This window comes from Budorcas taxicolor, chromosome 14 (assembly GCF_023091745.1).
Source record: "Budorcas taxicolor isolate Tak-1 chromosome 14, Takin1.1, whole genome shotgun sequence".
Taxonomy (NCBI): Eukaryota; Metazoa; Chordata; class Mammalia; order Artiodactyla; family Bovidae; genus Budorcas; species Budorcas taxicolor.
In genome coordinates this window covers 87,423,908-87,451,761 of record NC_068923.1, presented here as the reverse complement: position 1 = coordinate 87,451,761, position 27,854 = coordinate 87,423,908, and the positions used below count along the sequence as shown (strand labels likewise).

Genomic DNA, 27,854 nt, shown 5'->3' with positions numbered 1-27,854 from the left:
CTGTTTTAGTAATTTGTCTGAGTCACCCAAGGGACAAATAGCTTCACTCCATCTACATAGTAAGTAGTAAGGAGCAAGTCAGTAAGTTCTATGACAGAGCTGTTGTAATATTAAAACACGCAGATGTCCAAAAGAGTTTCATCTGAAACCGCGAGAGCTTTTTTATAAGTTGATTACCAATTTCAGGCAAATCATTGAGTGTACAGTGGATTCTGGAGATTCTTTGAATCTATTCTGTCTTATCCACAGTGAAAGAGGAGAGTAAAAAATGTGACTTCTTATAAAATTTTAACCAATTTCCAGGTCAAGTGTCCTGTAATATGGCTAAAACATAAAGTCCCACAAGATTCCAACTAGGAAAAAAAAAAAAACAAATAGGACCACAAGAAGGAAGTGGCTTGCAGTTATTTAAAGGAGGCATAAATGCACAGGTATTAGAAGCCTCACATTCAAATGTCTAACTGCTAAAAACAAGGAGAAACTATTAACACATGGTATGAATTCAGTAGTGAAAAGTTCATGGAAAAACTGCCTCCACTGACATGACTTGGGTCTGAGTGCTTCAGCCACCTGCAGAGGGCCTGCACGCCGCTGAATGCCGCTGACATCACTGCAGGTGCCTGCAGTTTGGGGACATGAAATCAAGTTCATAAAAGTATCCAGCTTCCTTGAAAAAAAAAATGGCAGTTTATTTTCTCCTAGTTTGAGCATGACTAAAACAAGGACTCATTGGAAAAGACCCTGATGCTGGGAAAGATTGAAGGTGGGAGGAGAAGGGGATGACAGAGGATGAGATGGTTGGATGGCATCACTGACTCAATGGACATGAGTTTGAGTAAACTCCAGGAGCTGGTGATGGACAGGAAATCCTGGTGTGCTGCAGTCCATGGGGTCACAAAGAGTCGGATACGACTAAGTGACTGAACTGAACTGAACTGGAAACAAGGCCTGTAAAATTCCATTCCAGTGAGTAATCTATTTGAGTTTGTTTATTTGGTTATTTGAATACCTCATTCTAAGGACTGTCAGTCCTGAGAATATCCGTCTGTGGGTCGATGGCTTACTTCATTTATCCGTATTTCCCTTAATTGACAGATGAGAACCTTTAAAAATCTAAATAATGCTTGTGAGTAAATTATAATATCTTAATTAAATGTTAATATTCCCCAATGCATTAGAGACTGCCCCTTTTTGAACCCCCGCTTATGGAAAAATCTGCTCATCTGAAAACCTGTTAAAGCTGCCTACTTAGAGATAAAACACTGTTTCACACTTCTGTGTCTCATTCCTTACATATATTTTAAAAGATGAAGAGGTAAAACCTATATTTTAAAACGTCCTTTCATCAGAAAATATTCATTCAATAAATTCCCCTGGTAAATATTAAAAAATAAAATAACCACAGTCTGATAAGTTTCTAAAGGCAGATTTTTGCTACATATAATCTAAAAGGCATAGTCAAATTGGCTTTATCTCTCCTTTGATCTATAAGACTACAATCATTTCATTCATTTTAGTTAAAGTGAGAATACCAAAAGCACCTACAGTCACTATTATGGATAGCGCTGACTTATTCTACACTTGAAAGGGAGCTATAAAGCAGCCCTACATTATAACCATCTTTGTCATATTGTCATGCCCAGAACTCCCCCCAAATTCCCCCAAAAGTATTAATTTCCTTCTTAGTTCATCAAATATGTAATAACCGGCACCAAGTGGCTATCAGTAAACCTTTCAAGCTCACACATTCAATCATGAATCATTCATTGATTTCCTTAAGCTCCCTATGATTGGCTATGATTCATTTTAAGATATCTAATTGCACCTACTGGCCTTGATTTTTAAACCAACCTCTCCCATTGGAATCTTTAAACAGCTGACTAGCTCCCTCTAGCATTCTTTTGTATACTACACCCACAGGTCACAGTCAAAGGTTAGGGGCCTGCTGTGGGGTTACTCTCACTCTCTTGGCTAAGCTTCTTACCGTGGCTCATCAAGATATTCCACTGATCCAAACCCAAGGAGGCACGGTGCCAAACGGTAGTGGCGAGACTAACACAAAGAACATCCATTCAGAGCGCTAAATGATAGGAATCAACAGTCAAACACAACTGCATAAATAACCTCAAAATCTATAAATGACTTTCCCAAGGGAAGAAAGCAAAAGGAAAAAATTGAGTGTCACGTCTATTTTTACTTAGCAAATTTATCCTTTTTACCTGGAATATGTCTGCTGTCTGCATAAGCTGCATATTTCATAAAACAAATGCAGTCAGATTTTCACATTCAAAATCAAATGTGAAGAACTAAAATATCCCTCAAAGAGCCAGGTGCCAAAATTATTTTCCACAGTGGGCAAAAGGGACATACAGTATAAGCACTTCATTTCACTATAAAATATGTATATATTTTTTTATATATAGATAGGTGGATTTGAATTTTGAGACTCCTTTCCCCCCCCAAAGAAACTATTTTGATCTCATTCCAACTTGCCTTTTTATGACTGAAGTACCACTTGTAGATGATATGTATTTTTCAAAATAACATCAAGCCATGTTTTTAACATTAAATTTTTAAAGTTTGCTACCTTGGCCAAAAATTGATTTTAAAATTACATATAATTTGCTGCCAGTGTTTTAACTACTCAGCAGAAGGCTAGGATCATTTCCAAAATGGAACGCCCTGTGTCACTACATATGATAACAAATGTTAGCTTTAAGTTGCACATTCTATATTTCCTCATGATAGGCATTTCAGTAAAAAAAAAAAATCTGAACACGCTACCTTGGCTGTCTAGTTGTCCCCAAATGTACAGGGTAAATACATACAATTCCCCTATCTGGCTATATAAATTAAAGGTTGGAAGTGAATACAACAGAACATCACATTTGGAAATGGCCTTAGTGACAGGTTAGTTCAAATGTCATTTTGCCCCAGATCAAAGCTATGTTGGTACAAGAACCAAAATTAAAGGCCATGTCCCTTGACCCTCCGTTCTAGGTCTCCATTACCCTATATTGCTAGTTATCTTCTGTCTCCAGTGTGACATGAACAAGTTGCTCTATTTTAAACTGTACTGTCATTGAATAAACCACTTTAATGTCTTTTTTCTGCCCATCCTCCTCCTTCCCCTATTAAGTAAAAAAAAAGACATGTTCTAAATTTGGGGTACAACATAGAGCTAGCTGAAGTCATATAGCAAATCCTACCCCTACCGTGAATAGGAAGCACTTGGGCATTAAGCCAATTAAAATAAACAGGCCTACTAAATCATAAAGGCCTATTTCTTTTCCATGGTATTAGAAAAGATGAACAGATTTCAGCAAACTCAGTCTTATAAAAGAAGGTGTGAGCTGAACTTGACATCATATGATAGTAACAGATGACAAGACAAAATGTGAAAATCACATTCTTGAACTAAACTGTCTAAGAAAAACCCACGGGAAGAAAATGTACCGATGTTAGCTCGGTTGACTTTCAATATATTACATTTTGTAAAAATTTAAAAAGTATTAAAATCTTCCTAGACCAGCTGGTATATTCTAACCTGATAGACTTTTCTGTAATTAGATGCTATCACACCAAGTACCTTTGAATCAGCATTTATTTTTACCAAAAACATCTAAAAAGTATGGAGTTAAATATCTATCCACTATCTACCGAATACAATGTACATCTATTCATTCAATCATCACAATAACCCCCTACGAGAAAAGTACTGTTGGTATCTCTGTTTTAAAGACATGTGCATTGAGGCTCACATAGAATATCTTGTCTGTTACTGACGTAATCATTAACTTGCAAGTAAAAGACCTGGGGTTAGAATTCAGGCAATCTGGCACCAGAATATGAGCTCTTTTTTTAAAAAAATTTCTACTTGATTTACAATGTTATGTTAGTTTTTCACAAAGTGATTCATTTTATATGCATATATATATATATACACACACATATATATATTCTTTTTCAGGTCATTTTCCATTATAAAGTCGTACAAGATACCGAATACAGTTCCCTGTGCTATATACTAGGTCCTTGTTGTTTACCTATTTTGTATGTAGTAGTGTGTATCTGTTAACCTTAGACTCCTAATTTATCCCTCCCCTTCTTTTTCCCCTTTGGTAACCATAAATATGTCTATGAGTCTCTTCCTGTTGTGTAAATAAGTTCATGCGTATCATATTTTTAGATTCCACATATAAGTCATACATATGATATTTGTCTTTGTCTTATATACTTCACTTAGTAATGATAATCTCTAGGTCCATCCATGTTGCTGCAAATGACATTATTTCATTCTTTTTTATGGCTGTATAATCAGAACATGTGCTCTTAATCACTATAGTATACCACAATAAAAATGAGCTGATGAATATAATTACATTCACAGATATTTAAAATAAATTGTGATGCAATTTGACATAAAAGAGGACAACCTCAATTTTAAATAAATGTGCTAAAGCCTCAGAAAGCTCCTGAAGGAGCACGATGAAATAAATCTTTCTCTTTGTCAATGAACAAATTTAACTAATTGATTCAAATGTCCAGTGTCTCTTTTTGCAGTCCAGAAATAATTTCAATTGGTCATTGACCAAATATTCTGAAGAGGTACATTTTGAGTAGTACTCTGAAGTAAGTCAGGCCTTAAAAATAAATTTATGTAAAATAATTGATTAATCCAACTTAAGAGAAAATACTTATACCCCTGAAAAAGTACATTGAAATTTTCTTCTGTTCCTAACCTGAAACAGCATGAAAAAGAAACAGGAACTTAGCTCTGTCACTTTTAACCTGACTCTAAAAAGTTATTACTGAAACCAACTCTATAGGAAGAGACTAAAAAAGAAAACCCAGCTGTACAAAGGGATGGGCTTGGATGGTTGTTCTTTGCGGATTTCTCGGGGGTAGTAAGAGACAATATGCCTCACTCGTGTAGGCTCATCTGTAAGCATTTCATGAAAAAACACTAGATTTGGGCAACCTGACCAAGAACACTGAATAGAGAAACAGACAGTTAAGGTGGAACACACAGGAGAAGTTGAAGATCCTGGGGACGAGTGAGTCTCCTGGTCTCCTGGTCTCCTGGTCACAGTTCTTGGCCCTGATGATATTCTGAATGGCCAGCACACTTGGGATTCCAAAGCATGGAATCTTGCTGCAGGTTAAAAACCTTAATGAATCAGTTATGCAGCACCTGCTATTGACTGGTATAAAACTGTTACAGTCGAGAATTAAAGGATATAGTTAGAGTACCTTATTCAAGGAGGCTGACCAGATAACGCTGTCACCATCCTTCCATTAGCAAATAAAATAATGCATGTTGATTATTTAAGCAAGTGAAAACAAAAACAGGAAAAGGTCCCAACATCTGACATTTTAAAGTCTGTAAAATACAATTTTTTACCTCTGAAATGCCTCACCACTAACTACTGCTAAGATTATACGCAGTACAAAGCTAATCCAAGCAAACTCTGAACTTATAGGTAGAGTCAGATAAACCTGAGAAAGGTAAATAAATACTAAAGAAACATATTGCAAGAAACATGTAGAAGGATTACACTCGCAATTCATAGTATTTGTCATAGAATAGCCTTTTGAAATCTAGAATCTCTCTTCTTTCTTTAAGAGACAACGCAATCAAGTTTTGCTTTATCAGGTTTTTGATATGTGCATCATTCAGAGCATCACGTTTTTATTTTACCATTAAATTGGTTTAAAATAAATTTCCTCACTAGAGGAATAATGTGTGCTATTATTTAAAAAAAATAAAGAACATGTTGTTCACATAAATACTTAACACCTGACAAACTATGAAAGTTGACGGTGAAAGTTATTGATTATGAACTATATTCTACCTTAAGTTTCATGATAAAAGTGCTTGCAGTTTTAAGGAGCTCTGGAATCGTTAGAATTTCCACTACAACAAGAACATTATTCTAGAGACAAAATGATTTTTTAGAATGTAGAGAGTAACTCAGGATTCTTCCTTAGCATTGAGCTTCTTCTGACTAATGAACACCTCTAATCAAATGGCAACAGTCTTTGAGTTTTCTTTAATATTAACAATGTAGCTCCTTGGCATCATGATAATGATTACACAGAGAAAGCCCTGCTCCCCAAAACTGGATCCAATGATATAATGAAACTGTTCTGCCTGAAGTATATAAGGAGGGGGATTTATTGAATGTCTTCCATAGTACTACTTCGGGTAGTGTCTCACCCTTCTTAGCTGTAAGAGATGTTCCTTTTTGCTTCTTATAAATAAAACAAAAAAACAAAATGCACTCTTCCTCTGTAACAGGCTTTCATCAGCATATTAACAAATATCTCCTGCTTGAGTAATTAAAAATTTCAAATATTTATACTCTCAAAAATCAGACAGGAAAGAGATAACATGAATAACTCTAACGAACTTAGTCCCACCTAGGGGGGAGGGAACATAGGTTTTTAAACCATAAATGGTAGAAAGGAAAAGTATGGGGGTCCCACCAATTGCAAAGTTCAGCAAGAATTAAAGCATTGTAATTGCAGTTGTCAGCACAGAAAGCTTCTCTCAGAAGCTTCATTCCAACTATAATAACTTAGTGTGCCTGCTAGCAAAAAAATTTATGATACAAGCTTCATGCATGATTGATACCATTACTGTTTATTTTAAGACGGTTCACCAATCAAATAAAGCATTCTCAGTGTATGTTTTGCAACCAGAATGGGAAACACTATATAAATGCCTTTTTTGAAGATGTGATGGGTTATTTTTCCCATTAGTGTTTCCTACCAAAAAGAAACATCTAATAAAAGCGAATTAGGCAGAGATTCATGTCAGAAAATATCCTATCATCCTGTGTTCTTTATAGTATGCTGAATTAACTAGCATCTATCCTTATGATTTTTTTAAAATAAGAGATTATTATTACACATATATAAGTATATAAACCCAACTAATGATATGTTCAAATGCTTTAAAAAAAAACTATTTGGGAATAATGAAAACTCCGAAACATAATCTACTTTAAATCTTAGAAAATCTTCTTTGTATCAGATATGGCACACACCTCTTATCTTTCATAATTAAATTTTTGCATTGTGTAATAAATATGGATGAACTTAAATAATCTCCAAATGGGGGGAAAAAAAGCTATTTTTTCCATGAACCACTTTTAAACATATATCTTAAAGAAAGAGAATGATGGAAATTCTAAAATAAAATCTTGGTTAGCAAAATCATAACTTTTTCTCACATAATAATATCTTCTGGAACTGAATGAGAGATTCAAACTATGAACAAATACAAGCCCATTTATGTTTAGGCTCAAAAGGAAACCTAAAATAATCATCAATACACTGATATTATTCCAATAATCTCTGAAAGCAAATCTAAGACTTTTCGAAAACAGGTAGCCATGAACCCAGGCTCCCCCTTCCTTTTCAGAGTGAGCAAGATAAAAACTAATGCCTACTTTTAACCACCTCCCAAAACCCCACCTCCCCACCAGCACTCCAATCTGAAGCAATAGGCCCTTCTCTTTTTAACCTTATAAACAGCAGCTTGCCATGTTCATTCCTCTAGTCTATGAGCTAATTACTTCTTCATTTCCACATTAAATTATCTCTTAAGTGTTAGAAACAAAAATCCATCTGTGGCATGCAATTCCAAAAGTTCCAATTGGAAACCAAGGAAAGTGTGGACTTAACAGTTCCTTTCCTCTTTGTATTCAGAAAAACAAAGTGGTATTTTTCAAAGGATTTTGGTTTGAATTGGGGTTTTGGTGTAATATGATCATACTTAATATCTGCAAAGTTAGCTTTTGATGATGGCTCTTACTTTTTCAAACACTTTGTTTCTCTACCAACCATCACTACATGCAGTCCTAAGAACAGTTCATACAAATGCAGAATTATATTCAGAATATGCCCTCACATATACCATTTATTATGCACACTTTGTATATAAATCTGTTCTATGAAACATGGTCAAATACTGTGCAACAGGTTCTGCTGTTGTGTAAACACACACTCCCAACAAAATGACAATAAGCTTTAAAGAGTCAAAAATATAGGGGGAAGAAAATCACATTAGTCTTCAGAGACTTAATCATAATTCTTTTGAGGTGACAGACCTAACCAAAAAGAGTGTACTTTGTCTTTACAAAGACAATAAGCCCTTCTTATTTGTATTCCGCCCTGTAGGTGATAAACTGACTAAAAACCAGGTGTACACAAGGTTCCATTGATGCAGGGCACGGCACTGACTTTAGTGCTGAGTTGATGACAGGAAGAGTACTTTGGCAGAGCTCTGACAAGTCGTTATCCTTAAGTTCCCTTTTGCTTTGTGTCTGTCGGTTCCCAAAGCTATCCACGTAAAACAAATGGCAATCTACATTCTCTCTGTTTTGCCATGAGAGCGTGAAATCCAATTAAAGACACACCTCAGAACTACTACACTGGGTCACATTTATTTTCACTTGGCGGGGGAGGGGAAGAGAAGACACTTTAAAATGAGACGCTTTCATGCCCTCTGTGTAGCCAGATCCAGTTACAGTGTATTAAGTTATGTCTAAATGAGAAAAAGATTCTGTCTAGGCAAGTGTTTTATCACCAAGCCATGTTATTAAACAGATCAAGGATTCCCACGCTCTCCTCTAGACTCTTTGATTTTTAACCTCCTTTGTTAGGCACAAAACACAGGGAGAAAGATTTCAGGAACAATACCAAGGCAGCAAGCACATGATGCCAAGCAGTGAAATCTGTGTTACCCGAGCAGAAGCAGCTTATTTATCACCAACTCAGACTGCTTTTATTCGACTACACGTTTGCTCTAGGTAGGCGTTCGCCTCCTTCCTTGGTAAAAAGAATGGACTGGCCACGATCGTGTCTTTGAGCGCGCAGCCCCGCGCTTTGTGCTGCCGGGGATAACGGATTCTGTCTCAGGCGCATCCATCACCTAAGACGCAGGGAAACTCAACACGGGTCCCGGCGGCTGGAAGGGGAACAACGTCTGCAGCCCCCGGCGGCCCGGGGCTACCGGGATCCAGGGAGCGGACGGAACGGTCCGGGGAGCAGCCCCGGCGAAGGGGAGGGAAGGAAGCCCCGGCGCTCTTACCTCCACATTGAAATACTGCTCAGTTCCGCACACGGTAGCACATAAAATCCAAAGCAAGGTTTGCAAGTACAATATCCCCGAATGGTGCACGAAATCCAGCCGTCTCCCAGTGCTGGAGGTGAGTACGCTCATAGTGAACTGTGCCTCCGCGGATGGCCTGAATCCCCCCGGGCTTCTCGTCTCTCCCCGCTCCTGGTTTCCCCTCAGAAGTCCTCGGTGGGCGAGGAGCCTGCAGGTTCACCCGACGCCGGGCAGGGGAGGGGACGCGGCCCCCGCGCCTGGCAGCCCCGGAGAAGCCGCGGCGGAGGCAGCTCAGCAGCAGCTCGCCTTCACCATCCTCGGGGGCCCGTGGCGCCCAGGTTCCCCCGCGGGGCCGCCTCTAGGCTCCAAGTCGCCGCCGCCGCCTCAAGCCCGAGCGTCCGCCGCCCCCGCCGCCGCCGCCGCCGCCGCCTCCCGCTGCGGGCAGGGCCTCGCCGCTCCTGCTCCCTCGGCTGCGCCGTCCCTCTCCCCGCGCCCTCCGAACGCGCGGCCGGAATCTACATAGCTCCGCCTTCCCGGGGTCCGCCCCACTCCCGGGCTCGGCGCTCGCGCGCGCGCACACACACACACACACACACACACACACACACACACACACACACACACACAACCGGACACGCGCACACACACATATATCTGCACACGAACACACAGATACACACATACACACATCTGCACAGGAACACACACATACACACACTTCTGCACACGAACACACACACATACACACATCTGCACACGAACACACATACACACATCTGCACAGGAACACACACATACACACATCTGCACACGAACACACACACATCTGCACATCCGCACACGAACACACATACACACATCTGCACAGGAACACACACATACACACACATCTGCACAGGAACACACACATACACATCTGCACACGAACACACACATCTGCACACGAACACACACATCTGCACACGAACACGCACACAGACACAGACACACATCTGCACACGAACACACACACCAGGACTCCCGCGCGCGCATACACACATCTGCACACGAAAACACACATCTGCACACGAACACACACACAAAACCAGACACGCACGCGCGCGCTTCTTAAAGGAACCGGCTGGTAAAGGGGAACCGCGACTGTACCGTACTGCGGAGCAGCCATCCCGAGAGAAGGGCCCGGGTTGAAGCGCGGTAGGAACCCGACACCCACAGCCGATCCCAAGGCGCGCCTCGGAGAACGGAGCGGCCCAGTCCTTGGATCTCGGCCACTCTCTGCGGAGCGCCGAGAAACAAGTGCGCCCTTCCCCTGGCAGGGGCTGGGGGGCTCCGGCGGCGCCCCTAGTGTGGGGTGGGGAGCGGCCGGGCCCGCGGGGGCGACCGGCACCCTCAGTCGGACCCGCGCCGGGAATCGGGAGAGCCCCCGCATCCCTGGGCGCCGCTGGGGGCGCGGGTCCGGGGCCCGGCTGGCCAAGTTTGAGGAGCGGGAGATGGCAAGTCTGCGGCGGCCAAAACTTTGCTGGGGCCCCGGGATCAAGCCTGTGGCCTGCTGCCCCCCTGGATTCCCTCTGCCATCACTACTGCCCCCTGCCTCTGGGGGCTCCGGGCGGGGCGGGGGTAGTTCGGGCAGGGGGCGAGACGGAAACCTGGTTTCGGGAAAAGGCGGCGGGGGGCGGGGGGTGGCGGTAGAGGCCAGAGGGAAATCTCAGTCAAAGGAAAGGCTGGCTCCCCGGAGATGCTCTGTCCCGGGGAGCCCAGGGACACACTGGACCCCAAAGAGGTGGTCCAGGTGTTCACAGAAGGCCGCGCCAGAGGGGGCGCGGGCAAGAACCGGGACGGGGGAGCCCCGGGGGAGAACCGGGGAGGAAGGAGAGGAGGGCGGCGGGCAGGGGCGGGAGCCCCGAGCGGGGAGAGGCTGCCGAGAGCGCCGAGAGCGGCGGGCAGGACGCGGAGGCTTCTGGCACGCGGGCCGCGGCCGAGGCGGCCACGGGGGACGCGAGCGGCCGGGGGGTGAGGCCGCGGCCGGGGGCGGCAGCCGCCACCGGCCCTGGGCAGGTGATGGTTCGGCTCCAAGAGGAAGGGGGAAGGGAGACAGGCAGGCATCTGTCTGGGGGCCGTGCCGACAACTGCGCTTCTCCCGGGCGGCCAGCAGAGGGGCAGAAGGGCCCACCGGAGAGAAAGGCAGGCCAGGCTGAAAAGGGAGGCTGTGCCAGGCATGACAGCTACCTCGGGGGTGGAAGAAGGAATTGACAAAGCAGATTTCATGGGTGAGCTGGTAAAGGAAGAAGTGGAACTGCAAGAGGTCATGCAGACGGAAAATGTTGAAAAACACCTTGCCAAAAAATTGCGTTGGACTGTAATCGTTTGTATCCTAAAGAGAAACACAAAAAGGCTTCAGGACTGGGCCTTTTTGAGTAATGTTTTAAAAACTCTAGGATATACGACCCGGGCGTTCCTAGTAGCTCAGTTGGTAAAAAATCCGCCTGCAATGCAGGAGACTCTGGTTCGATTCCTGGGTCGGGAAGATCCCCTGGCGAAGGGTTAGGCTACCCAGTCCAGTATTCTTGAGCTTCCTTGATGGCTCAGCTGGTAAAGAATCCGCCTGCAATGCGGGAGACCTGAGTTCAATCCCTGGGTTGGGAAGATCCCCTGGAGAAGGGAAAGGATTCCATGTCCACGGTGTCTCAAAGAGTCAGACATGACTGAGTGACTTAAAAGAAAAAAGAGAAAAATGACCTACCCAATTTGATTCAAGTCTCTCAGAGAGCCTCCTTTCCTGACAGTCCAGTCCATTCCATGCACAGCATGCCCTGTCAACAAAGAATTTTGAAGATATAAGAAAAAGAAATACTTCATATTGTATAGGGTATTAAAATCTGCAGTATGTTTCCACACATAGTGTCCCATTTAATTCTCACAAACATCGCTGAGGCTTTTGTTTTCATCTCACAGATGGGAAAAATGATGGTAATAAAAAATAACTTTCCAGCAGATCATTCAAGTGGCAGAATTCAGACGTGAGTTTTCTGACTCCCAGTTCTGTGCATGTCTCAATACACTCCACTGACTTTCTGTATAGAAATCTATATCTGCTCTTAAGAGTTGCATAACACATAGGTTAAATGACTTACATAAATGAACAATTAGAAGGCGACATGAAAGCAAGATCATTATGTAGAAGGTATAAAGTGCTGTATAAACCTTATACCGATATAAAGTAACTTTTATATATTGGTATATTGGAATACTTTATACCAATATAAAGTAACAAAATGTGATGGGATATATCAATAAATCAATAACAGTTTTCATTTATACATTATATCCAGCAAAGTACAAAATTTAAGAGGGGAAGAGGTACAGGAAAAAATAAAAAAGTTCATGTTCTTTTTCTAACCCTTGAGATATCATTGAAGCAAGAGAGGTAAAACAAACTTACACAACATTTACATGAGGCCACATGTAACATCCTTACTAAATGACCCCGAATATTAGAAGACTTTATCAAGGAGGTAGAATGTAAGTTAAAAGCTGCTGGGCTATCAACAGGAAGGGAATTCTCACAGCAAGCAATCTGTTTGTCAAAATATTTGAGCTCAGAACAGAGAGATACATTAACAAGAAACCACGATATACAGAAGGGCTTACAATGTAATATTTAGTTAACATTTGGTTAAATTAGGGAACAAGGATTACTAAAATATTTTATACAAGAATAGGTATCTAGGGAAGATTATCTTCAAAGTTATGCATAAAACTGGACATGGGGAGGACTGGGTGCAAAGACAGGTAAAACAATGTCTCAGTCCAAAAGTGAAAATGTAATGGCCTGTACTAGTGAGGTGTCCTTGGAGACCCATCCTAAGGGATATGAAAGTAGGGAATACTAAATTCAAAAAATAATCTCAAATTAGTGATTAGTAATAATGGCAATTTTTAAAACATGTTAAAATACATTAGTGAGCATTCAATGAGCAATGAATAAATAAATATACTTAAATGAATGAATATTCAATTCTACAATACAGAAATAATAATGTAATTATATTTTATGTAGTAAAGACTCAGATAATTACATATGCAAGATGCTATACCAGGGGAACATTTCATGCAAAGATGGGCTCAATAAAGGACAGAAATGGTATGGACCTAACAGAAGCAGAAGATATTAAGAAGAGGTGGCAAGAATACACAGAAGAACTATACAAAAGAGATCTTCATGACCCAGATAATCATGACGGTGTGATCACTCACCTAGAGCCAGACATCCTGGAATATGAAGTCAAGTGGGCCTTAGAAAGCATCACTACGAACAAAGCTAGTGGAGGTGATGGAATTCCAGTTGAGCTCTTTCAAATCTTGAAATATGATGCTGTGAAAGTGCTGAGTTCAATATGCCAGCAAATTTGGCAAACTCAGCAGTGGCCACAGGACTGGAAAAGGTCAGTTTTCATTCCAAACCCAAAGAAAGGCAATGCCAAAGAATGCTCAAACTACCGCACAATTGCACTCATCTCACACACTAGTAAAGTAATGCTCAAAATTCTCCAAGCCAAGCTTCAGTAGTACGTGAACCATGAACTTCCAGATATTCAAGCTGGTTTTAGAAAAGGCAGAGGAACCAGAGATCAAATTGCCAACATCCGCTGGATCATCGAAAAAGCAAGAGCGTTCCAGAAAAACATTTATTTCTGCTTTATTGACTATGCCAAAGCCTTTGACTGTGTGGATCACAATCAACTGTGGAAAATTCTGAAAGAGATGGGAATACCAGATCACCTGACCTGCCTTTTGAGAAACCTATATGCAGGTCAGGAAGCAACAGTTAGAACTGGACATGGAACAACAGATTGGTTCCAAATAGGAAAAGGAGTATGTCAAGGCTGTATATTGTCACCCTGCTTATTTAACTTCTGTGCAGAGTACATCATGAGAAATGCTGGACTGGAAGAAGCACAAGCTGGAATGAAGTTTGCCAGGAGAAATATCAATAACCTCAGATATGCAGATGACACCACCCTTATGGAAGAAAGTGAAGAGGAACTAAAAAGCCTCTTGATAAAAGTGAAAGAGGAGAGTGAGAAAGTTGGCTTAAAGCTCACCATTCAGAAAACGAAGATCATGGCATCTGGTCCCATCACTTCATGGGAAATAGATGGGGAAACAGTGGAAAGAGTGTCAGACTTTATTTTGGGGGGTTCCAAAATCACTGGAGATGGTGACTGCAGCCATGAAATTAAAAGATGCTTGCTCCTTGGAGGAAAAGTTATGACCAACCTAGATAGCATATTCAAAAGCAGAGACATTACTTTGCCAACAAAGTCCGTTTAGTCAAGGCTATGTTTTTTTTCCACTGGTCATGTATGGATGTGAGTGTTGGACTGTGAAGTAACCTGAGCTCTGAAGAATTGATGCTTCTGAGCTGTGGTGTTGGAGAAGACTCGAGAGTCCCTTGGACTGCAGGGAGATCCAACCAGTCCATCCTAAAGGAGATCAGTCTTGGATGTTCTTTGGAAGGAATGATGCTAAAGCTGAAACTCCAGTACTTGGGCCACCTCATGCAAAGAGTTAACTCATTGGAAAAGACCCTGATGCTGGGAAGATTGGGGGCAGGAGGAAAAGGGGCAACAGAGGATGAGATGGCTGGATGGCATTACCGACTCGATGGACGTGAGTTTGAGTGAACTCTGGGAGATGATGATGGACAGGGAGGTCTGGGGTGCTGCGATTCATGGGGTCACAAAGAGTCGGACATGACTGAGCTACTGAACTGAACTGAACTGATAAAACAAAGTGGAAGTAGTTGATTTTCCCTGAGGTCTTTGGACAATACATCACAAAAATAGTTGTTCTCAAACGGTACCTTGAAGAAAGAAGAGAAATTTAATAGGCAGATAAGAGAAGGAAGGATATTGCTGACCTGTGTGCAGTGGAGGTATAAGATCTGGAGAACTATAAATGGTTTGTCACCACTGGTGGCCAAGGTTAAGATCAGAAGTCGCATGGTTGTGCAGAGATTGGATCAAAAAGAGTCTTGAGTACCATTTCAGGCATTTTGTTTTTCAGTCGCTCATTCATGTCCAGATATTTGCAACCCCATGGACTGCAGCCGCCAGGCTTCTCAGTCCTTCACCATCTCCTGGAGCTTGCTCAAACTCATGTCCCTTGAATCAGTGATGCAACCATCTTATCCTCTCTCATCCCCCTTATCCTCCTGCCTTCAATCTTTCCCAGCATCAGGGTCTTTTCTAATGAGTCGCCTCTTCACATCAGTTGGCCAAAGTATTGGAGCTTCAGCATCAGTCTTTCCAATGAATATTCAGGATAGATTTCCTTTAGGATTGACAGGTTTGATCTCCCTTCTGTCCAATCTCCAACACCACAGTTCAAAACCATCAGTTCTCCAGCACTCAGCCTTCTTTATGGTCCAACTCTCACATCCACACATGACTACTGAAAAAAACATAGTTTTGACTACAAGGACCTTTGTCGGCAAAGTAATGTCTCTGCTTTTTAATACGCTATCTAGGTTTGTCTTGGCTTTTATTCCAAGAGCAAGCATCTTTTAATTTTATAGCTGCAGGCACCATCTGCAGTGATTTTGGAGCCCAAGAATATAAAGTCTGTCACTGTTTCCATTGTTTCCCCATCTATTTGCCATGAAGTGTTAGAACTAGATGCCATGATCTTTGTTTTTTGAATGTTGAGTTTTAAGCCAACTTTTTTCACTCTCCTCTTTCCCCTTCATCAAGAGGCTCCTTTAGATCCTTTTGCTTTCTGCCATAAGGGTAGTGTCATCTGCATATCTGAGTTTATTGATATTTCTCCTGGCAATCTTGATTCCAGCTTGTGCTTCATCCAGCTCACATTTCAGGCTTTAGACTTTACCTTAAATAAATTCTTCAGTTCAGTTCAATTTAGTCACTCAGTCGTGTCTGACTCTTTGTGACCCCATGGATCACAGCATGCCAGGCATCCTTGTCCATCACCAACTCCCGGAGTTCACCCAAACTCCTGTCCATCGAGTTGGTGATGCCATCCAGCCATCTCATCCTCTGTCGTCCCCTTCTCTTCCCGCCCCCAATCCCTCCCAGAATCAGGGTCTTTTCCAATGAGTCAACTCTTGGCATGAGATGGCCAAAGTTTTGGAGTTTCAGCTTCAGCATCAGTCCTTCCAATGAACACCCAGGACTGATCTCCTTCAGGATGGACTGGTTGGATATCCTTGCAGTCCAAGGGACTCTCAAGTGTCTTCTCCAACACCACAGTTCAAAAGCATCAATTCTTCAGTGCTCAGCTTTCTTCACAGTCCAACCATACAGTCCATCCATACATGACCACTGGAAAAACCATAGCCTTGAGTAGACGGACCTTTGTTGGCAAAGTAATGTCTGTGCTTTTCAATATGCTATCTAGGTTGGTCATAACTTTCCTTCCAAGGAGAAAGCATCTTTCCATTTCATGGCTGCAATCACCATCTGCAGTGATTTTGGAGCCCCAAAAAATGAAGTCTGACACTGTTTCCACTGTTTCCCCATCTAATAAATTTTTAGGAGAAGATAATTGAATTTTCACTACCTCTGTTGTATACTTTGCTAATACTATGGAAATTGTCATGATCTAAAAGGTTTTATATTTTTTCTTTCATATGTTCCATTAAGGATTTAATATCTATGACCTTATAAGCCTGATAACAATTATCTCTGTTAACTCATCTAGGTACGTATGGAACCATAATCATTTTCTTTATCTGGTGATTTATTATTTCATTTCTCACCTGTTGACCAGGTTCATCTTTCAAAGGGTAGAGTTATGAAGAAGTTTCTATTCTCCTATGTTACTAATGTAAGCATCTTAGTTGGTGGTCTTCTTGAAGAAGGACCTGTTTTCCTATCCACAGTAAGTTAAGATATAAAATATCACCCTTCCTTTTATAGTGTTAATGAAATCTTGACTCAGACTCTTTTCTCTCCCTGTGTGTGATTTCTGTCAAATATTTTCTTTCCACAATTTCACAAAGCTAACGAACAATCTCAAAATTACATCTGAACAGAGAACTGAAAACAGAAAATGAATAAGGAAGTCAGAAGAAACGAGTAATTGCCACTGGTGAAGGTTAATAGCAATTCAATAAAATATTCCAGGGGAGAGAAATGGTCTGAGGAAGGAAATGATATAACTCTCAGGAAGCGAGTGACAAATACTTAAAAGTGGGCAGCTGAGTGGCATATTGTGATGTGTGAATAATTATAACTACCTAAAATAATATAGGAGGTAAATAATATATTATAACCACCATTGAACCATATTTCTTAATAAACTAGAGCTTTAGAAAGGACTTTTGTGCCTTTGTAAAATTACATAAACTTGTTCTTTCTTCTATCATATCAATTAATATGCTTTCTTCCTTCCTTCTACCACTTGAATCTACAGTGTTGCTTTTTTTTAATCCAGAGAATATTGAATTCATGCTGAGCTATGGGCATCTCTCATGCATCTTTTTTTTTTTTTTTTCAGGGGCATGCATGTGTAGAACAATCATTTAAAGCCTTATTATTTGAGGCATGCTTCTTAGTGGAACCTCAAGTTCTGAGAATTGTGGAATGTCTGGCTGGTGGAAAAGTTGTCAAAACTGTGGAATCTCTGGCTTCACCAAGATCCCCCATGATTCATGTTGTTGTGGTTCGGTCACCAAGTCATGTCCAACTCTTTGTGACCTCATGGACTGCTCACATCAGGTTTCCCTATCCTTCACTATCTCCCAGAGTCTGGTGAAATTACATCCATTGAGTCAGTGATGCTGTCTAACCATCTGATCCTCTGTCTCCCCCTTCTCCTGCCTTCAATCCTTCCCAGCATCGAGGTCTTTTCCAGTGAGTCAGTTCTTTGCAATCAGGTGGCCGATGTATTAGAGCTTCAGCTTCAGCATCAGTCCTGTCAATGAATATTCAGGGTTGATTTCCTTTAGGATTGACTGGTTTGATCTCCTTGCAATCCAAGGGACTCTCAAGAGTCTTCTCCAGCACCACAATTCGAAAGCATCAGTTCTTCAGCGCTCAGTCTTCTTCATACAAAGATAGTATGATTTTTTTTCCATTTCCTTCATTGACTTATGCTCTCTTTTCACCTCCACAGCTATGAATGTTTTCACAAATATTTAATTTTCTGCTCATTTATTTGCTCATTTTTCCTCTCCTGAACATTCATCAACCACTGTAAACTACCAAGCAATTGAGGATGTAAAAAGGTAAATGTGAAGTGAGTTGAGATAGACCACCTCAGTTGGTTAAAGCCTAAGACAGATGAAAATGAAATCTTGGACCTTACATTTGTTTTCATATGGATTTATTATCAACATAAGGAAATAGATATCATTGTAAAACTTAAAAATGAGATTTTTATGTAAGCAAGTGGAAATAACCTCCAGTGTCCCCTTATTATTTCTTCATCATGGAGTATCTGAAGTTTGGAGGTCCAAGATAACCAGGGAGTGTTGGGAACATACCAGTTGAAAAAAGAAAGGAAACAGTGGATACGCAACCTTTTAATACCATAGGCTCTGGGCGGCGGGGGGTGGGTGGGAGGGGGGAGTCTTGTCAGTGCCCACAGTCACGTCCATCACCCTATGAGTCTGTGCCTCCAGCACACCAGGCATATTCTTCCCAGGTACTTTGGTATGCTATAGCACATACCAGGATTTGCAAAATCTCCTCTCTACCATCTCCTTCAGAAAGTTTTGTCTGTTACTTCTACTCCAGTGATTTTCACATCTCCAGACTTGAACTCAACCCAATGGTCTAGAATTCATTTCATCACTTTCCCCTAAAACTCAGCATGTTCCCAAACAAGTTCAGCACTTTCTCCTTAGAGAACGTACCCTTTACTTTCCCTGTTTCAATCTGGACCAACTTTGCTGCTGAACCTTAGACACACTTTTGACTCTGACACTAGTTTACACTCTGTGCGGAATCAGTCACCAGTAGCTGCCGAGTCTTTCTCTTCGGTACTACCGTGATGCATTTCTTCACCTGCACCTGTAGCTATCACTGGTCCTGCCCTTCACACAATATGCTGTGCATGCACGTGCTCTTTTGGGTCTCCAGTTATTCTTCATGCCCGTCCATTGAAACTTCCCCTTTTTAGTAGGCTTACATATCATTTTCAACATAGACATGGCATTTATATGCTGAAAGGACACTTTTTTAAAGTTCTCTTCTTCAAATCCCTCCTTATACAGAAGAGGAGACTGAGGCTCAGTGAGGTTAAATAAATAAGTCACGTGCCTAGCAGACAAAGGTAAAAAACACATGTATTCTGACTGATTCATAGCTGATTGCATTTTTTAAAAAAGAAGATTCATTATAAGCTACTTCAACATGCAGGAAAACACTGAACAAACAACTTCATTTAAGAAATAGTTTTGTTGCTATTTCACTCATGCCATTAAATAATTATAGTGTAATGGAATTGAAGAATATTCTGTGGATTATCAGACTTATCACATGTAAATATTTAAATGCTAAACAATATAAGGCATCACTATAGCATGTGACAATTGCATGTTATACATATGCAAGCAGGCAGAAAAGACTCGTTTGAGACTCCAGTTAATAAAAGAAGTTAACAAAAAAGAGTTAGAAATGTTCAGAGTGAAGACACTGTAAGAACATTCCTAATAGGTTATATTGGAGAGGAGCAAGTACTGTATATTTAACTAGTTTTAATAGAAATGATAAAGGTTTTCATTTCTTAGCAAAAGAAAAGGAGCTTTAGAATGGCAGTTTTTAACATTGTTATCAAAATATAATTAATCCCTTTTGAACTATTACTTAGTATATTAAATGTACTTTTTATTAGTTCATAGGCAAAGTAAAGGAAATGGAAAGCAGAATGGAAATTAAATTGACATCCATAAAAGCCATAAGATCACAATAAAAAGGTATGACACAGAAGTGAATATTCTAGATTAAATTAGAGGCATTGCCTTGGAATTAAAGTTAAGGAGTTCAGAAAATCTTTTATGAGCTAATTCCCGGTCATAATGAGAAACTAAGTTGAAAGGTCCTTTTTCTACAACTAAAACCAAAAATGAAAGTGATTTAACCCATAACAATATAGTTATAATTAGAGAAAGACAGCACTAGAAAGACGAGAATAGATATAGAGTAATCCTAGTTCGACTATAGCTAGTGCTTTCACGGTGTGTTTCCTTATTTTGAAATGATAGAACTTCACTTAATGGCAACCCACTCCGGTATTCTTGCCTGAAAAATCCCACGGACAGAGGAGCCTGGCAGGCTACAGCCATGGGGTTGCAAAGTGTCAGACACGACTCAGCAACTAACACACACACACACACACACACACACACACACACAACTTCATTTCTCTTTAATTTCCTTTATGCTGGAGTAGGAAGAATCATTCATAGGTTGCTTATTACTGTTAAGAAACTGAATAAAGTAGACGTCATTGTCCGCTACCTCTTTCATTCTAACTCACTTTCCCTCCCTTTGTTGAAGAAGACATTTTAATAGTCAAGTTAGTCCAAAAGGCAGTTACTATCCACACATTTAAAAAATCCCCCCCAAAAGATTCACTTTCCCTACACATGTATTAAATGCTGTCATTGTTTTATCAATATCAGCAAGATATATCATTCTGTTTACATTGGACTAGGTGTATTTTTATGTCATTCACAAGGTCAAAAATAAATGACTCATTCACTATCAACTGTAAAGTAATCAATGTCGGGGAATATGGAGACTTACAAGAATTTATTTCTTCCTTTAAAAAGCGGCTATGGTCATTTCAAATGAGCTAATTACAGAATTTTTATCTATATAATCAAAATCTGAGCAGTGTGATTTCAATTTAAGAGCATTAGTCAGTGTAAGTAAATGGATATTAGTCAATATAGGTATTTGACACTATAGTTATTATAATACTTAATCATTTTTGGTAAAATATGTGGCTATCCTTTGTAAGAATAAAATTTATTCACCAAAAATCTTAAAATGAATTATAAAAATTATCTAATTTTTAAACAAATTTTTATCTTTGATATCAGATATCATCATATATTTCTAAGTAAAATCATCATCCCAAGAAATAAAAAAAATATTTTATGCATTGGTTTAGATTTTTATAGTTTCCATAGGACAACCAAATACACTACACACAGATACAATGTTACAGTAAAAATTCTGGAACAGGAATATATACATATATGTACGCATAATAATGCTTTCAGAATTGTGTCTGTAACAATGTTACATCTGCACAAACCAATTTTTAATTACTTACTTTTAAAAAATTCTTAGTGTAGTTAATTTAAAGATAAATTTTGTTTTCTATCTTTATTTTTTTTATTAAATATTTTATTTGAACATCCTGTTATTTTCTTTTTTTTTCTTTTTTTTTTTTAATTTTAAAATCTTTAATTCTTACATGTGTTCCCAAACATGAACCCCCCTCCCACCTCCCTCCCCATAACATCTCTGTGGGTCATCCCCATGCACCAGCCCCAAGCATGCTGTATCCTGCGTCAGACATAGACTAGCGATTCAATTCTTACATGATAGTATACATGATAGAATGCCATTCTCCCATATCATCCCACCCTCTCCCTCTCCCTCTGAGTCCAAAAGTCCGTTATAGACAGCTGCGTCTTTTTTCCTGTCTTGCATACAGGGTCGTCATTGCCATCTTTCTAAATTCCATATATATGTGTTAGTATACTGTATTGGTGTTTTTCTTTCTGGCTTACTTCACTCTGTATAATCAGCTCCAGTTTCGTCCATCTCATCAGAACTGATTCAAATGAATTCTTTTTAATGGCTGAGTAATACTCCATTGTGTATATGTACCACAGCTTTCTTATCCATTCATCTGCTGATGGACATCTAGGTTGTTTCCATGTCCTGGCTATTATAAACAGTGCTGCGATGAACATTGGGGTACATGTGTCTCTTTCAATTCTGGTTTCCTCGGTGTGTATGCCCAGCAGTGGGATTGCTGGGTCATAAGGGAGTTCTATTTCCAGTTTTTTAAGGAATCTCCACACTGTTCTCCATAGTGGCTGTACTAGTTTGCATTCCCACCAACAGTGTAGGAGGGTTCCCTTTTCTCCACACCCTCTCCAGCATTTATTGCTTGCAGATTTTTGGATTGCAGCCATTCTGACTGGTGTGAAGTGGTACCTCATTGTGGTTTTGATTTGCATTTCTCTGATAATGAGTGATGTTGAGCATCTTTTCATGTGTTTGTTAGCCATCCGTATGTCTTCTTAGGAGAAATGTCTATTTAGTTCTTTGGCCCATTTTTTGATTGGGTCGTTTATTTTTCTGGAATTGAGCTGCATAAGTTGCTTGTATATTTTTGAGATTAGTTGTTTGTCAGTTGCTTCATTTGCTAGTATTTTCTCCCATTCAGAAGGCTGTCTTTTCACCTTGCTGATATTTTCCTTTGTTGTGCAGAAGCTTTTAATTTTAATTAGATCCCATTTGTTTATTTTTGCTTTTATTTCCAGAATTCTGGGAGGTGGATCATAGAGGATCCTGCTGTGATTTATGTCTGAGAGTGTTTTGCCTATGTTCTCCTCTAGGAGTTTTATAGTTTCTGGTCTTACATTTAGATCTTTAATCCATTTTGAGTTTATTTTGGTGTGTGGTGTTAGAAAGTGATCTAGTTTCATTCTTTTACAAGTGGTTGACCAGTTTTCCCAGCACCACTTGTTAAAGAGATTGTCTTTACTCCATTGTATATTCTTGCCTCCTTTGTCAAAAATAAGGTGTCCATATGTGTGTGGATTTATCTCTGGGCTTTCTATTTTGTTCCATTGATCTATATGTCTGTCTTTGTGCCAGTACCATACTGTTTTGATGACTGTGGCTTTGTAGTAGAGCCTGAAGTCAGGCAAGTTGATTCCTCCATTATCCTCAATGGTGAAAAATTGAAAGCATTTCCCCTAAAGTCAGGAACAAGACAAGGGTGTCCACTTTCACTGCTACTATTCAACATAGTTCTGGAAGTTTTGGCCACAGCAATCAGAGCAGAAAAAGAAATAAAAGGAATCCAAATTGGAAAAGAAGAAGTAAAACTCTCACTGTTTGCAGATGACATGATCCTCTACATAGAAAACCCTAAAGACTCCACCAGAAAATTACTAGAGCTAATCAATGAATATAGTAAAGTTGCAGGATATAAAATCAACACACAGAAATCCCTTGCATTCCTATACACCAATAATGAGAAAGTAGAAAAAGAAATTAAGGAAACAATTCCATTCACCATTGCAATGAAAAGAATAAAATACTTAGGAATATATCTACCCAAAGGAACTAAAGACCTATATATAGAAAACTATATAACACTGATGAAAGAAATCAAAGAGGACACTAATAGATGGAGAAATATACCATGTTCATGGATCAGAAGAATCAATATAGTGAAAATGAGTATACTACCCAAAGCAATTTACAAATTCAATGCAATCCCTATCAAGCTACCAGCCATATTTTTCACAGAACTAGAACAAATAATTTCAAGATTTGTATGGAAATTCAAAAAACCTCGAATTGCCAAAGCAATCTTGTTTTCTATCTTTAAAGAATCTTATTCAACTGATTGTTTTGCCTTGGAAAATAAGACAATGAAGTTAGTTGGATATTGTTTACATGAAATTTTGATTAATGCTTAATTTTTACTTAAATGAACTGGGACTAAACATCATAGAACTGTGAGGACTGAATTGTTAATCTAAACTTTATAGATTGGAAAGGCAGTGGATGCTCTTACCCAGTGAAAAAATTAATTTAACTATTCCTAATAGATAGTCATTCAACACTTCTTGAAGACATCCAGAAATGAAGGTTTTACTACAAAGCAAAATATTCAATGATGTTTCCAAGTACAAATGAACGTCGGCATTGTAATAAACTTGCCTAAACTAAAATTGCATAGTTTTTCATAGCTAAAACTATTTTAAAAATCATATAAAATATATATAATACCCTATAAGAAGCCATTCAAATACCTCTATTTTAAAATTAAAACTCATAAGATTGAATACTGACCAGGAAAAGAAAAATCTATTTGATATTTGCTGATGAAACTACAATTGGTTTAAATAATCCATAAATACAGATCCCATAAAAAGTTAAATTTCAAGGCTTCTGGGGACTTTAGGTAGTTCATTTTCCTATCTTCTCTACAATGTACCCGAGTTTTTTTTTATACTCCATTATTAATAACAATAATTTAAATATTTATGAGCTCTTACTCAAAATCGTACTAAAGTTGAATGTGAAGTGTTGTTCTCTGTTCAAATGAAATCTATATTTTCAGAATATTGTTACATTTCTTGATCCTCTGTTATTATAATATTTTAAGGTTATTAAACTCAGTTTTAATAACTTCCCAAATCGTATTTGTCATTGATACCTATACTTAGCTATGCCTTTAACTTTAATCAGAATATAGGACCTTTTTCTTGCCTCTTTGGGTATGAATATATTCTGTAGAGAATAAGATTAATACCTTCCTTCAGGAAAGGTGTAGACTTACTTTAATGAGTTTTAGGTCCCTATACAAAACCACACATTTCTGCTCTCTTTTCCTCTTATAGTAAATATTGTGACGTTTTAATAAGGAGTCGCTGGTGGGTATTAGAAAATACACTGAGATGGTAGTCTAAAGACTTTTCTTAGTTCTATTTCTGGCAGTAAATAGCCAATAGAATTTAAGCAAGCCTGTAAATCATTCTTTGCTCAATATATTATTTTCCAAAAAGCTTTTTATTTTGTGTGGGGGTATAGACAGTTAACAATGTTGTGATAGTTTCCAGTGAACAATAGGACTCAGCTGTACATAGTCATGTTTGTTCAATATATTCTAATTGTCAAATGAAGAATTTGAATCAGATACTTTCTGAAGTATTCTAAATTCCTCAACTTCTGTGAATATATAAATTGATGTCAACTCAAAGTCATAACCAATATCTGTTTTTCTTACAAATCAAAAATTAAAATTTGGTACTATATACTGCTGCTGCTGCCAAGTTGCTTCAGTCGTGTCCAACTCTGTGTGACCCCATAGATGGCAGCCCACCAGGCTCCCCCGTCCCTGGGATTCTCCAGGCAAGAACACTGGAGTGGGTTGCCATTTCCTTCTCCAGTGCATGAAAGTGAAAAGTGAAAGTGAAGTTGCTCAGTCATGTCTGACTCTTAGCGACCCCATGGACTGCAGTCCACCAGGCTCCTCCATCCATGGGATTTTCCAGGCAAGAGTACTGGAGTGGGTTGCCATTGCCTTCTCCTTACTACATACTAGATATACATGTAATCTATTTTTCTATTAGTTTATTAATAGTAAGTTTCATAACCTGCCTGTGCTAAGTACATTAAAGTATATTTATATTACCCAGAATTAAATTCAGAAGAACACATGGATTAATGTAACAGTAAGATGAGCCTTTATACCTACAGGAGGCTTCTTAATTAAAAACTGTTCTGTGTCTGGGTGTGTCTGTATATGCCTGGTACATATGCTTACCTTTACCACTAGGGGTCATCATAATGTGCACATCTGAGAAAAGGAAGGCTTTGAAGCCTGTCTGTGTGTGTGTGTGTGTGTGTGTGTGTGTGTAGGTGCAGCAATGCATGATAATCACTTTCTTTATGGATTATATAACTTGAAAGAGGACTCTTGTTTAAAAATAGATTTTCGTGTTGACATATATGTGAAATTCTTCTACCATGAGAATTGCTTATATGGAGAAAGAAAAAAATTATGCTTTGTTTCCCATTCCCTATACAGTTGCATCTGATTTAGCATTTGCTTTATTACAAACTTCTTGTATTTAGTTTGTATTCTATATTATCATTTGCTCAAGGATGATAATAAATTTTTAAATGTTTAGAATAAGTTAGTATATTGATTCAATATAAGGTAGCTATTTACCTATTTGTAATCAAATGTGTCCATTTTTAATTCCAATAAAATAAATCAGAGATAGGCTATAATAATATAGTCAATATTTTTGTAAACTGAAAATAGTTTTATTGTGACAGGTATTACACATCATAAGGAGTTTTATCATGTTAAATTTGGCAAATTTTAATTTTCCTGATGTAAATGTTGTTCATATCTCCCTGGAGGATAACTGACACAGTTTAACATTCAAAATTATGAAATGATTTTAACACTGCATGATTGAAAAACACATTTATCAAGCCTGTAAGAAATACTTAGGTCACAATTGCCAAATTTAGCAAACATCAACAGAAATACAGTTAAATGTGAATTTCAGATAAACAACAAATATATTTTAGTATAAGTATATCCCATGTAATATTTGTGACACACACTAAAGAATTATCTGTTACTTATCTGAAATTCAAATTTGACTGGGTATCTTCTTGGTCTTATTAGCCAAAGAATTTGTTTACTTTTTTCCATAAAATGACTCTAGTAGCACGAACTGTCTTTAACTTCACTTGAAATAAGTTTGTAAGATTGTATTGTGACAGCTGTCATATCAGCATGCATTAAGAAAACTCATCAAAATTGGTGAATTTTTGTGTAGCCACTTTTAATATTGAAGATGGAAGGAAAAAGCAACATTTTGGGCATAGGTTTTGCTTTATTATTTCAAGAAAGGTAAAAACACAATAGAAACTCAAAAAAGATTTGTGCAGTGTTTTGAGAAAGTGCTGTTGCTGATTGAATGTGTCAAAATGGTTTGCATAGTTTTGTGCTGATTGGTGCTGGACAATGCTTCACGCTTACGGTGGCCAGTTGAAGTTGACAGTGATGAGGTGGAAACAGCAATTGACAGCAATCAGTGTCATACCATGCAGGACATGGCCAACATACTCAAAATATCCAAATCAAGCACCGGAAGTCATGTGCTCCATCTTGAATATGTTAATCACTTTGATGTTTGGACTCCACATAAATGAAAAAACTCTTGACTGTATTTCTGTATGCAGTTCTCTCCTCAAATGTAATGAAAACATTCCATTTTAAAAACAAATCATGATAGACAATGAATATTGGATACTGTACAATGATATGGAATGGAAGAGATTGTGAAGCAAGTGAAATGAACCCCTGCCAATCACAGCAAAGGATGGTCTTCATTTAAAGAATGTGATGTTGTGTATATGGTGGGATTGGAAGGGAATCCTCTATTATGAATTCCGTCTAGAAAACCAAATGATTAATTTCAACAAGGACTGCTCCCAAATAGACCAACTAAAGGCAACGCTTGATGAAAACCTTCCAGAATTAGATAACAGAAAACACATCATCTTCCATCAGGACAAATCAAGACTGCATGTTTCTTTCATGACCAGGCAAAAACTGTTACAATTTGACTGGGAAGTTCTGATTCATCTGCTGTATTCACAAAACATTGCACCTTCAGATGTCTATTTACGTCCATTTATTCTGGTCTTTATAAAATTCTCTTAACAGCAAAAATGTCAATTCCCTGAAAGTCTATAAAAGGCATCTGAAATTGTTCTTTGCTCAAAAAGATAAAAAGTTTTAGGAAGATGATGTCATGAAGTTGAGATTTATACATTGTTCAATAAAGTCCTCAGAGAAAATGAAAACTGTGTCTTTTATTTTTACTTTAAAAAAAAGGCAGGAAATTTGGCTAACTGAGTATTTCATATGACAAATGTTCTTAGTGTATAAATATGTACAGTTAAATTAAGTTTGCTTC

General features: G+C 39.0%; 1 protein-coding gene across 1 annotated transcript in view; it reads right to left on the bottom strand.

Moving 5' to 3' along the window:
* The window catches only part of MMP16 (matrix metallopeptidase 16), a 376,463-nt gene extending 367,231 nt beyond the window's left edge, over positions 1-9,232 (bottom strand). Inside the window, exon 1 of the mRNA XM_052651756.1 lies at positions 9,101-9,232. Coding sequence (XP_052507716.1) covers positions 9,101-9,232 — 132 coding nt within the window. The remainder of the gene's footprint in view (positions 1-9,100) is intronic.
* Between the last annotated feature and the right edge of the window lie 18,622 nt (positions 9,233-27,854).